The sequence below is a fragment of the Ammodytes marinus genome (genome assembly GCF_949987685.1).
Source record: "Ammodytes marinus genome assembly, chromosome: 11".
NCBI classification, from domain to species: Eukaryota; Metazoa; Chordata; class Actinopteri; order Uranoscopiformes; family Ammodytidae; genus Ammodytes; species Ammodytes marinus.
The window spans coordinates 9,108,177-9,120,600 of record NC_137215.1 but is presented as its reverse complement, the minus strand read 5'-3'; the positions used below and the strand labels follow the sequence as shown (position 1 = coordinate 9,120,600).

The 12,424-nt window shown below is 41.8% G+C and overlaps 1 protein-coding gene across 1 annotated transcript in view; it reads right to left on the bottom strand.

Annotated features, from left to right (window-relative positions):
- adam12b (ADAM metallopeptidase domain 12b) overlaps nt 1–12,424 on the bottom strand; it is a gene marked incomplete at its 5' end in the record, with an annotated part of 73,712 nt that overhangs the window by 22,364 nt on the left and 38,924 nt on the right. The window contains 5 exons of the mRNA XM_080037175.1: nt 6,518–6,666; nt 9,401–9,485; nt 10,093–10,262; nt 10,726–10,797; nt 11,592–11,657. Coding sequence (XP_079893301.1) covers nt 6,518–6,666; nt 9,401–9,485; nt 10,093–10,262; nt 10,726–10,797; nt 11,592–11,657 — 542 coding nt within the window. The remainder of the gene's footprint in view (nt 1–6,517; nt 6,667–9,400; nt 9,486–10,092; nt 10,263–10,725; nt 10,798–11,591; nt 11,658–12,424) is intronic.

Genomic DNA, 12,424 nt, shown 5'->3' with positions numbered 1-12,424 from the left:
GTCTGCAAAAGCTTGCTGCTTGACAGGGCAAATGTGTGAGAATTCATCACTACACAGAATATGTTTGCGGAGACGTTGGCGTTGGAAACAGCGGTGTGTGTGTGTATGTGTGTGTGTGTATGTGTGTGATGTTTTGTCTTTTGCCTAAGGCGGATTTGGCCGCTGCAAGTGCATGGATATTTCACTGCTCTGAGGGGAGTGGACAATAATGGAGAAGGCACTCAATAGGAAAGGAATCTGCTGTTTTTTTCTTCTGTTTTTACCAAGAGAAGACAGGAACAAAATCCTCTTCTAACGGCCACCCATTGGTGAAACCGCTGAGTCCACCTCCCTCCCACTGTTCACCTTTGAATGTCAGCTGCTTTCATCTCTCACTGACCAAAGGCCAATCTACCGGTCTCTGTCAGCCCTCGTCTGCTCCAATAATCCAATTGTTAAGAGTCTTTTCACTGACACAACACAGAAACAAAGCTTTATTGCCCTGTGCCAAACCCTTTGTAAATAGCATGTCTGTTTTTCTGTTATCAGCAAACAGGGCTCACTTTGGGATCTTCAAGAGGGGTAAACAGAGTCTGTTCTCAATAAACTGGCATTAACAGGTCAAAGTTAGGATGGTTTTCATTTGGAAATATCTTCGCTGTGACCAGTCACATTTCTTTGGACCAAATTAAATTCAAATGGAAGGTATCAGAAAGATACAGTTATTACGTTAACAAACACTAAAATAACTCAGGTATGAGCACCATTGCAAAGTATATAGCCAACTTTATTTTAAGACATACACAAAAGAGAGCATATGTTTTGAAGGGTTAACCTTTTTGCAAACTTCCGACTATCTTCTAATACAAATCAAAAATCACACTTTATCGTCAGGGTCAATTGAGCTTATGCAAATGGTATATTTTATAAAACATATTTAAAGCCACTGAGAATGTCGTTTCAAATCTAAATCTACTTAACATTAAAAACGCATGACTAAATAAGCAAAAGAGAAAGTTTAAGATAAACTTAATCAAAACATTGAGAAGATCTCAGCAAAAACAACATAACAGAAACCTGTCATGTGAAATAATCAAAACTGCTGGCGACTAACAGGACTTTCAGTTGACAGCCAAATTCAAAACACCAGGAAAAGAAGTCACAGTTTTGGATAAATCGATTGAAACACCATACATCAGCATTAAATAACGTAGGAAGTAGGGACAGCTCAAAGACTCCAATAGACCCATATTGAAGGAGTGTATTATCACAGCTGAGACCTGATCTGCTATCCAGGAAATTAGCCGTGCACAGAGAGTAGGCTTCCATTTGAAAACATTAGCATAAAGCCCTGTGCCTTCTCTCCAGGTGTGGGTTGCTGGGGTGGAACTAATTCGCCTGTGCACAACAGTTAAACCACATCTAATTGGCCAGCTCCTCTGAGGCTGTTGGTAACGTTTGAAGGCGAATGTGTCTATGCCAGTGCGAATAAGACACACCGTAAATGATTCTAATTTCATCCATGTCACGCAGCCTTACACATCTGTGTTACTGACTGACAGAAAAAAAAAATACCTCTCGCTGTTGCCATGTCTGAGTAATTTATTTTTTTAAATACATTTTAACAAAACAATGTAAAAGAAAGAAGAAAGAATTCCCCACAATAAGCTGCCACCAACTATCCGTCTGCACCGGTACATACCAGTGACTTGACTTTTACATTCTCTATCAGAAAACACCATCTGCTTAGATAAGTACAGGGTGAGCTCGACCGAAACAAAGCTTTCAAAGCAGACACAGGATCAAACAAAGCAATACATTTAGCTTTTTCAATATCTACACCTCAGTGAATTATTTTGAGATATACTACAGTGATCTAGTGTTGTATTTCCATCTAGATGGGGGACTCATAAGAGAAAGATTAACATTGAAACATCAGAGGTTTAAATATTCTAGATTTCTATCCCAGGTGTCCTACCTTTCTCCATTATGCAACGCACCTGTCTCATGACATGACAAAAAAAAACTTTGTAGAGGTCCTCCATAGTCACAGAAGACTCAAACTATTTTAACAGTTAGAGTAGTACTGCTTGTGACTAGTCAATTTAATTGTATTATTTGTAAAATGGGGTAGATGATCAAGTAAAATGAGGCATGCAAGGATTTTACAGTGTCTTACAAAATGATCTCGTAGCATTGTTTCCAATCCCTTACAATGATGCAGACACAGGCTCTTGTGCACCAAGCAGCTTTTCTGGGATCAGCGGACATATGTGCCGTGTCCATGATTCCTGTCAGTTGAATCAACTCAGCATGTGAGGCCAGTGGGTCCAGAGGGAGAGTGGAATGGGTCCATAGACATTAAGCAATCGGTCACATGGGGGGCCAGGGAGGGCTCATCTAGTTGTAGGTTTTTTCTGACTGACACCAAACTGTCTGTGGCGCTCCCTGAGCCGCGCTACAGACAGACACACATTTAGTCCGAGCTAAGCAGGAGAGACATGTCTGACCTTTTAGGAAATGTTAGGCTGCAACGCTGGCAGCAGCCCATGGCGATTAAACATCAGGACGAAAAGGCGAAACCACAACCTCAAATTTACTGCAAAACATTTACCCCACTAGCAATCTACCTAGCCTCTCCTCTCCAACTCTCCTCTCCTCTGCTTTCCTCTGCTCTGCTCTCCTCTCTAACTCTCCTCTCCTCTGCAGAATGTCTTCGGATGATGACATTTTGCCACCTTTCTCACCTCACTTGCACTCCATCATTTTGACAAGAAAATAACAAGAAGTCACAGGCTGGCTCATACCGGGGGTTTGGCAAGGAAATTCACCTCTTGGCCCTCAAAGTCCAGCCGTAGCTACCTGCTGCTGAGGCTTTATCATTCAGCCCAATAACACATAAAAACCAGATATAAAAAAAAAAAAAACACTGCACTTTTCAGCTTTCTCCACACGTTCGCAATCTTCGCATGATGCAACTCTTTGCCCAAAACTTCTGAAAGACACCCATTGCCTCGAAATATCCATGTAAACCTCTGTTCTTCTCTTCTGTCCCTCCAATTCCCACTCCTTGTTTTGACACCTGTCTCTTGAGGCGAGTCTTCAGGGCCTCACATGCTTGTTATGGGTTGTCCACGTGGGGCCCAAATGATTTCTCCACTGCCATCTCTCTCCCGTTTGTCTCTCACTCTCACCTCGATCTCTCTTTGTGTTTCTATTCTAGATTTGCAGCTGAGGGAAATACAAAGACAAACTAAAGCAGTGCTCCCCTTCCCCTTGCTCCTGCTGTCTACCCAGGCATAAAGCACCTCTCTGCGGATCTCTGCCTTCTGCGCCCTGGCCCTGATTACAGCTGGCAGCGTCACTGATAATCACGTCATTTAGATGCAGCCTGTCCACTTTCGCCATTAGCAAGTCTGAGCTGACAGTATATCCAGAACACACACACACACACACACACACACATACACACACACACACACACACGCACACAAACACACACACACACACACACACACACACACACACACACACATGCACAGAAACACAGACACACACACACACACACACACGCACGCACACGCACACACAGTCAATAGAGCCGTGCGCCGCTTTACAACAATCTTTTCAACATTCAGAAGGCATCTGTACTGGGCTGCGGGGTCAAAGGAGGTTGCTAATATGTATGAAAAAAAAGAAAGAGACCAAATATGTGATGGGGAAATGAGTTCTAGATTGGTTTGTGACATTATTGGTTCTGTCAATAGGAACGACAAATTCAGGATGAGAGTTCAGGAAATTCAATTTGAGAGATAACTAGGGTAAGTCAAGCGCAAACTCGGTGGAGTTCATAATTTTTCAACTTTCAAAAGCTGGCTCAGAAAACTCTGGCACAATGTTTCCCGTGACAAACGTCAGACTGTGAGCTCCGTGGTTCTTAGTCTTGACACAGCACCACTGATATCATCTAGAAAAACAACATTGTCTAGACAACACAGTTGATCTCTCACCCTGAGTGTCAAACAGAAAGAGAAACAAAGGAAGTCCCATGTAGGAAAATCATTATGAGTTTAAAGCAGCGTTTAAGGATTCTTCTGACCACCAGAGGCAGCAAAATAAGCTGTTAACATTGTTAATGGCTAAAGTGTTAGCAGGAAACTGCCAATGAACACAACCAATAAGAGCATTTATTTGGAAGAAGTTTCCTGGCCAACTGTCGGAAATAGGGTCACTAAAATGGTCCGTAGATTGTGCCAAAGGACGGCAGCTGAAAATGAAATGGCTGACACTGGCCCATGAGTAGAATTATCTGAACTATATTTCATTTTGTATACATCAGTAGTACGATTCGACTGGAGTGAACAATGATCAATGCACAATTAAATTATTAATAATTAGATAGGGAAATATTGATATTTGGAGTCAGTGTATCAACACAAAATTGCCAAGCAAAATGTCAGCGTACAATTGTGTATGGATTTATCCCGCACCCTTTACTTTAGCAAACGGAGGAGTGAGTTTCATAGCGAAAGGTCACTTATCATCTCTCAACTATTAATGTGTCTAATCTCATAATTATGTATCAGAATGTGCAACTGTGCTTCATTAACCTATTACAAAATTCAATAACACTGTGACTCATTCTAACCCATTTAGATCGCGCAGTCATTTCTCCTAAACTCTGCATGACATCATTGCACCGGGGACGAGTTGAAGCAAAGTCGTTGTGTCAGAGCGCTGAGTGCAAATGTAAAAAACTACACTGCATAAACCCAGTGTCTCCCACTGTGCATTATCCTATCTTTGGCTGGAATAAATGTTGTAGTATGAGCAAGATGTATTCACGGTTGCCAGCGGCGGTTTTTGACAACCACCCCCCTGCCCCCCCCCCCTCTACCCTTTTTGTAAAAGGTCATTCAAGTTTTTTCTGGGACAATGCCGGTCCAATTCTGGTACATAGTAAGTCATATTATTTATGTGTAATTTAGAGGGGCATTTTTCAAGGATGTGCTCACAAGCCACCGGAGGTTTTTCTTCCACAGAGTCTCTGTTGATTTATGAGCATATAATTGAAGTTTGTATCTACTTTTAATGTCAATGTTTTAACGAGAATAGCCCAAACTAGTGCCAGTAAAATCAAACATCCACAGGGACTTTTCACAGATTCTAATGTTGTTGCTCAGCTTCACGGGTGCTTAGCACATGGCTAGAACATTCAGTCTTCTCTCATCTGTTTGCCCATTAACAATTTCAACCACTGCGTAACTGTTGCTTTCATCCATGCATCATCTTCCTTTAGAACACATTAGGTGCGATGGGAAAATGCGCTTGGCTCACAAAAGTCCAAAATGTCTTGGCAAATGGTGTGGTTCATTCTATTGCCAGAGTGATACTAGATTTATAAGCTGATACTGGTATCAATGTTTGGGAATTTTTTGTCTTTGTTGATTTGTATTTTGAAATGGTAACAATAGTAACCGAGTCCTTCAGTCTTTTGTCTCTCCTTTATCTTTGCACTGTTGTGAAATCCATCAACACCACATTAATCTGAGGCTTGCGGGATTTACCATCAGACAAACCAGACTGGCACCGGGCCAAAGGGGGGAATTTGGTATTGCGCTGTGGGTTCTCCTTATCGGCTCGCTGTTTACCAACAGTCACAGAGTCCATCACTCGCAGCACCACTGTTATCTTAGCGACCCAGGCAACACGAGTAGAATGCTAGAGCAGCTGCTTTAGTCTCAGGCCAAAGGGTGTGTGTGTGTGTGTGTGCGCATGTGTACGACGACACATGAACAATGGCGTGCAAGCTTCACCAATCTTTTCAGAAGAAGTTGCTCATTTTTTCTAAACTGTTACACTGATAAACATGTTGTCATAGCTGTGTGAAACATGGCTTTTTAAGGACGACTAAGAAACAGCCTAAAGTCAAAAGTTTAAAGCCTTGTCTGTGCTCAATTGTTTGAATACAAAGCCATCGTTACCAACTTTCCTCTCAGTAAAGATTTCATAGTAATAGACTACAAATTAAAATAATAATTAAAAGATTCTTAAACTATTATACACATAAAGCCAAAATAAACCCTAAACAAGCATATTTATTCCACTGACAGTGTTGTGCAGTTTAAATGTAATTTTGCTACAATTACAGCCACCTCAACCAAATTAGCAGCATGATCATACAGTATGTCACATTCTTCTTAACCTTCAAAGCTGGGGTGTATGATTTCTGATTGGTCAAAGTTAACATGCGCTGTACACTTTGACTAATCAGAGCGAGGCGCCGATGCTCTGTTCTTATTGGCTGTTGGGACTGTCCATTCACTTTGGCACGACTTTGTTGGTGTAGAGCGTGTCAGGGAGGGACCATAGGGGAGGGACCAAAGAGAACAAGTGGAGCGGTTGAGGTATTTGGATTTGAATTTGAACTGCCATTTTCTCCCCAAATCCTCCACCCCAGCTTTAATTGTTACACTTGGGAAACGTAATCTGTTTGAGGAGACTGTTTAAGTATGAAAAAGGATGATCATACTCTTACCCTGTGGAGGGGGTCATGATGCAGCCTCCCCGATCAACAGTCGTGGTGCAGCCACAGCCTCGTTCCGGGGTGTCGTGGTTCATGCCAAAATTGTGTCCGAGCTCGTGTGCCAAGGTCACGGCCGCACCCAGTGGGTTCTCCGAGTGATCCTGCCACCATGGCAAAACAAAAGACATGCCATAACTTTAGGACATGTACATTATGTGTTATTCATTCTGTGTGTATAATATGTAGTTTATTAGAGGGATACACCCCTTGAGATGAATCATCTCATTTTTCAAGGGGGTCCTTAACACAAATATACAGGAAGTACAAAACACACACATACACACACACACACACACTCACAGCTCTCATACTCTGAAACCAACTGACCCCCCCCCCCATAAATAAATAAAAGTAAAATAATTGTTAAAGAAATTACAAAATAATGTATATACATATGCATATACAATAGGTTAACATACAACAGCATATGCTGCTTACTGATCATGCATCAACACAAGAAAAATATTTCATCTAAAATGAAGTTCTACTATGCGTGACCTTACATCCAAATTAGAGTTAAAACCAAGCCATACGGAAATGTAGTGTAACAAGAAACAAACAAAAAGACGAAATGTATGGAGCTCAAAAAAATAATTTTTTTTAAGCTGAAGATTTCCAACAGTTGTCCAATCTGCCCCCTCGCCCTCCTTGTATTACTCATTCTCCTCATGGAGTCCTGGATACATTTGCCATTCCATTACCCCGGCTGACCCAATCATACAGGCTGCTAGTGGAAACATCCACTGCAGTGAGCTCCATAAACCTACTGGTGTATGACTCGCCACGGCATTGATAAGCCAGACAACCGCCCTTCACAATGTGGGCAGAGAAGGAGAATGAAGAGAGAGAGGTGGAAGTTTCAGTTTCACATAGTTTTATGGACAGACTGAGGGCAGGCTGAGAGAGGGAGACTGGCTGGATGAGGCAGACAGAGAGTTCGGAGGGTGACAGAGAATGTAAATCATTGTAGTACATGTGTATGCCAAGGTAGGTCTAGAAAATAGACAAACATTTGAATGATAAAATATTCAATGCAAATTACAATTAGAAAGGTGCACAACTAGAAAAATAAAATTTGTTTTTTATAAATTTGACGTAGCTCACATTTCAGAATTTTATGAAGCCAATTGTCATTTTAAGACATTGTACAGATAAAACAAATCAGATATCAAATCTACTTTTTAGAGGTAGCTTTATATTTACTGTTCATACATGGCCGATGTGGGAGGTCAAGCCACGTGCAGTACAGCCTTTTACGACGGATTAACGCTGCATAACTGTTGGTACATTAGTTATTTAAATAAATAACAAGGCTGATCGATACATAACAAACATCCCCCTAATGCTTGAATTTCACAGTTTATAATGCGCATGATTCAGCATTTCAAATCTGGCAACCCTTGAGATAGAGGTCTCCCACGTAGCTACTGTATATCTTACTGTGGTTATTCAAATGTGGCCTCTGCCATGTGCATTACAAAATCAGATGCTTCTTTTGAAGAAGCGGTCATATGTCAAAGCTGAGGGCAGGCCAGGCTATTTTGTCCTCTGATTATAGAGCTGCACAATGGGCAGCTGCACCCCACCGTTTAAGAAGAAAGATGGTCTGCCTATGTCATGATAAATAGTGTGTGTCTCTGTCTGCTTTTGTGTGTGTGTGTGTGTGTGTGTGTGTGTGTGTGTGTGTGTAATTCATACAGTAGTTGAGTGCATCCTCACAAAAAAAAGTTTATTACCAGAGTCAGCAGAAATGGATGAAACTCTTGGAAGCCCCAGTCATTACTTTGAAGCAGCTCCAAGCCATTGTTGTGATGGTGAGAATCCGATAGTGTAGGTTACAAGAAATGGCTCTGATAAAGTCTTTCTGATATAATTTCCAGCCGTGTGAGGAGAACACTCCCCAGACAAGAATACCTTATAAAAATAACAATCTTACAATGTATAAAACCAAAAGACTGTGTGGACCAAACAATGGCTTTGAGGCTGATTAACACACATGGTAGTGTATGGTCTGAGAAATGGTTCATGTCATGTGGGCCACCCTCTAACTGGTTACACGGCCCTTTAATCTCGGCCCAAACCATCTGCCATCTGTAAGTAATGGGGAAGACAAACATCTGGCCAATCCTCAGCGCTGCCACGAGCAGCAGAAAACATATATATTAATGGGCGATACACATCTGGGCCGGGGCGTAATGGCATTGGGTTGATAACCACTTTGTGATTTGGCACGGGAGTCAAGTGCTACAGCAGGCGGAGGAGCCCAGCAGGCAGCTAATTTACCATGTGGGTTAATTTAGTGTACCAGTGGTGATGAGCAGTGTTGTGGAAAAAAAAGGAGAAGAAAGAGAAAAGAAGGGGAAAAAAACAACAACAATTTGGTTCAAACGTGTGCTCTGTAAGAGCTGGCATGAACAATTCATCACATCTCATAAAAATGTAAATGTGGATTTGTTAAAACACTGTGGCCCTGTGATTTACTCCTGTGCCCAACCAACCCTTTTAGGGATGTCATCGGGAGGCCTGGAAAAATGATTGCAAGACTTTAAGTGATAGTACAGGGCTTTGCATATCTTTGCAGAATGCCACTGATAGTATATTTTTATTTTTTGATGAGGGCATGAATGCGGATAGAATGTGAGCACAGCTATCATTATTTAAATGATCATTTCAGTATATGACTTGCGGTCAGTCCTCTCCGTAAATGCCCTTCCAGCAAACAATGATCACCATAGCCACCATGTTAGCCTGCTGAATCCTAACAACACTGATCCAATCACATGAAAAGGAGTGTGGAGTGATGAGTGTGAGCAGCCAGAAGGTTTTTATACTCACCATGACAATGCCCCCAGACTGCTCCAATGTGCACATGCTCATAATGGGAGCCATGCCAATGGTGGTGCCCTGGAAGTAAACCCCACTGCAAAGGACAGAAGATAAAAGGAGGGTGAAGAGGAGATCAAAAATGGCATATTCTGTTAGTGCCATCAGTTATCAAATAAGGCAGGGGATGAAATACATTATGCTCCCTCAACGAAAAACCAAGGCAAAGAAACACAGAGCCACGTTTCAGTGGAATTATCAATTTAAGGGATGGTGGCCCTAAAACATAAATAAGCAAAATTAGCTTAAACTTGCTTTGCATGAAGAATTTATGAAATTATAATTGTCATGTTTAATTGTCTATGTAAAATGTTTTGTTTAATACAAAGGGGGAATGGTGACATTTTAACAGTTTAACTAACTGGTGGAAGTGTAAACTTGTTTTGATTGTATTTTAATATGAAGTGGAGCCAGTGGGCCTCCAAATAAACATCCAAGTAACAAAAAAATAATTGTTATGAGAATCAACTGACTGGGTAAATAATCGTAAAAGTGTAAAACAATGTATGCTATGGAGAATGGTAGCAACTAATGCAAAACGTATTTATAGTGACTATGTGGATCTGCTCTCATGTTAAAACATGACCTCTTGTTCTTCATTTCTGGGTTCATTTTTATTCTGCTAAAAAAAATCAAATGTCCACCTGATGAGCTGAGCATTGTCGTGAGGTTTCTGGGGCAGCAGTTTGACTTTCCTCCAGTCTAGGAACTCGTGCAGGGTGGCGAAGGGATCCTGGGTGATGGGACATTTATCAGCGTCGCTCCACACCTCAAGACCCACCAGGGCCACCCGGATGTCCAGAGCCCTGTAGAACTGAAGGACAGCATGGTGATATAGTCATGGGAATAGAAAGGCCAGGAGATTTACAGTCTCAACTACACGAATGATCAAAAATACCTTCCAATAAGTGTGTGAGAGACTACAGTAGCTTTACTTACTCAATTCACTGGATTACATTATTCACTGTATGTCCTCCTAAATCCTGCCCAGTGTGCATCAGAGTCATCTTTTTCATATGTTCAGAGCATGGTCTTTTTACATGTCTCTATCCATGTGTCCTTTAAGTAAATCCACCTGCCTATACTGTATCGGCGAGCTATAGATCCACAGCCCTGCCAAGAGGATTTAGACAGGCCAACAGCAGCTGTTTCACTAGGACGTTCATATATCACACAGGGATCCCATTAATCTCTGCTGCCAGCAATATTTCTATTTTAAAGAAGTGATTTATCCCTCCTGTGCAGAGTGGGGGGGAGGGGTTAGGAGGATGGGTTACCTTGTCCACGTAATTGGCTATCTCTGCCAGTCTCTGTTTCACCTTCTCCACGTCCCTCCCCTGTTTCTGAAACTGAACATGACATGGAATCAGTGGAAAAAAAGGGAACATTTACACACACACACACACACATATAAGTAGTTTTGTTGCACGCAGAAGTTAAACGATACGGGTGTTACACTAATTTTCAGAACTCAAAAGGCATGAAACGACACAGAGCACCGGCAATAAGGCAATACGTTTTAGTGTGTTAGGCAGCCTGTCAAGCTGTGACCATCTGGATGTAGGAAAAATCTCCTGGTGCTAGAGAGACAAATGGCACGGCCGCAGGGAGCAGGTATTCTGGGCTGATCTGACAGCTTTGGATTTCAAAGATACAGCAAATAAATTCAGACCTACTATTTCCACCACACAGTGTATATATCCAATTGTGTTGGTGCTGGACTACAAATCTGAGTTTGGCAACGTGCTTGAACTCTTTTCCTCCCCCCCCCCCCCATTTGCTTTGTTTGGTTCAGGTCAGGGGCACTACAATGGAGAAATCCCCACAATGCGCTTACGGCAGACTCTTCTGTGTCCACGCGGCTTTTTCCTGTTTCCCGTCTGGTCTGCAGGGGAATCGTTCAGCACTTCCTTTCAACGCTAAAGCCTCTGCCACACAAGACCACACACACCGCTTGTTGCACACTGACCCAGTTCTGCAGCCCCCGGCGGGACCTGCTCTGCTCTCTTACGACAGCTTAGCCTGCTTTTTGTCCAGCCTATAGTACCATTAAGAGTCGCTGTGCGTTTTTTTGTGTGTGTCTTGTTTCTGTTTGTTCAAACACTGTAATGTACCGTGAATGGAAGCAAGGCTTGTGCATTACCTCTCTGTTATCTGCGACGATGATCAGCTCAACATACTTGGTGGTCTTCTGAGTATGTCTTTTATGCTGACGTAAAAACAGAGATGCATGTTATAAATATTTTACATTTTTCTACAAACGTTTTTCAAGGACTTCTGTTCATTTATTCCAAGCACCGGCAAATGTTATGGACACACAATTGAAGCTGTATTGCTTCTAAAAGCCTTGAGATGAACCTTTTCAATCCTGCAATACCTGAACATGCTTTCGATGAGCCTATTTGCCTTCTTGCAGAGAAAGTTAGATTACATTTACATTTTTAACATTATGAGAGAGGTATCATTAGTCTAATCAAGCTGTTGACAAGAAAGTAAAAAAAAAAAAATCAAATTCCCAAAATGTCCAACTATTTATTTAAGTGAAAAGCTGCAACTGAGCCCAGACATTACTCAGGGGTCATTAAGTTCTGTATGTTGGTAAGTTTCACTTCCTGACTCAAATGGAGATTGTAATGCATGGGAACACTAGCAGATGGATACTGCACCTGCTCCATGGAAATGATTGGCCAAACCTGCATGGGCCCTGGATTTTTGGGCTCTAAGCGCAGATAAAATGTGTCAAGCCCAAGGTAACATCCTCTGGGAACTTATCCAAGCTGGTGTGTTTGCCAACTTGCTGATCTTTGGTTGAAACGCCCGTTTATCTTTTATCAAGTAAATGCATGTCTTGACTTTCAGAAACCTTTGACAATTAAGTACTACTGATATGCTGCTACTACTACTACTACTATTACAATATAGCTTTGAAATATTGGGATATCAATTGGCTCCAATACAAGATTTTCAATAAAATAA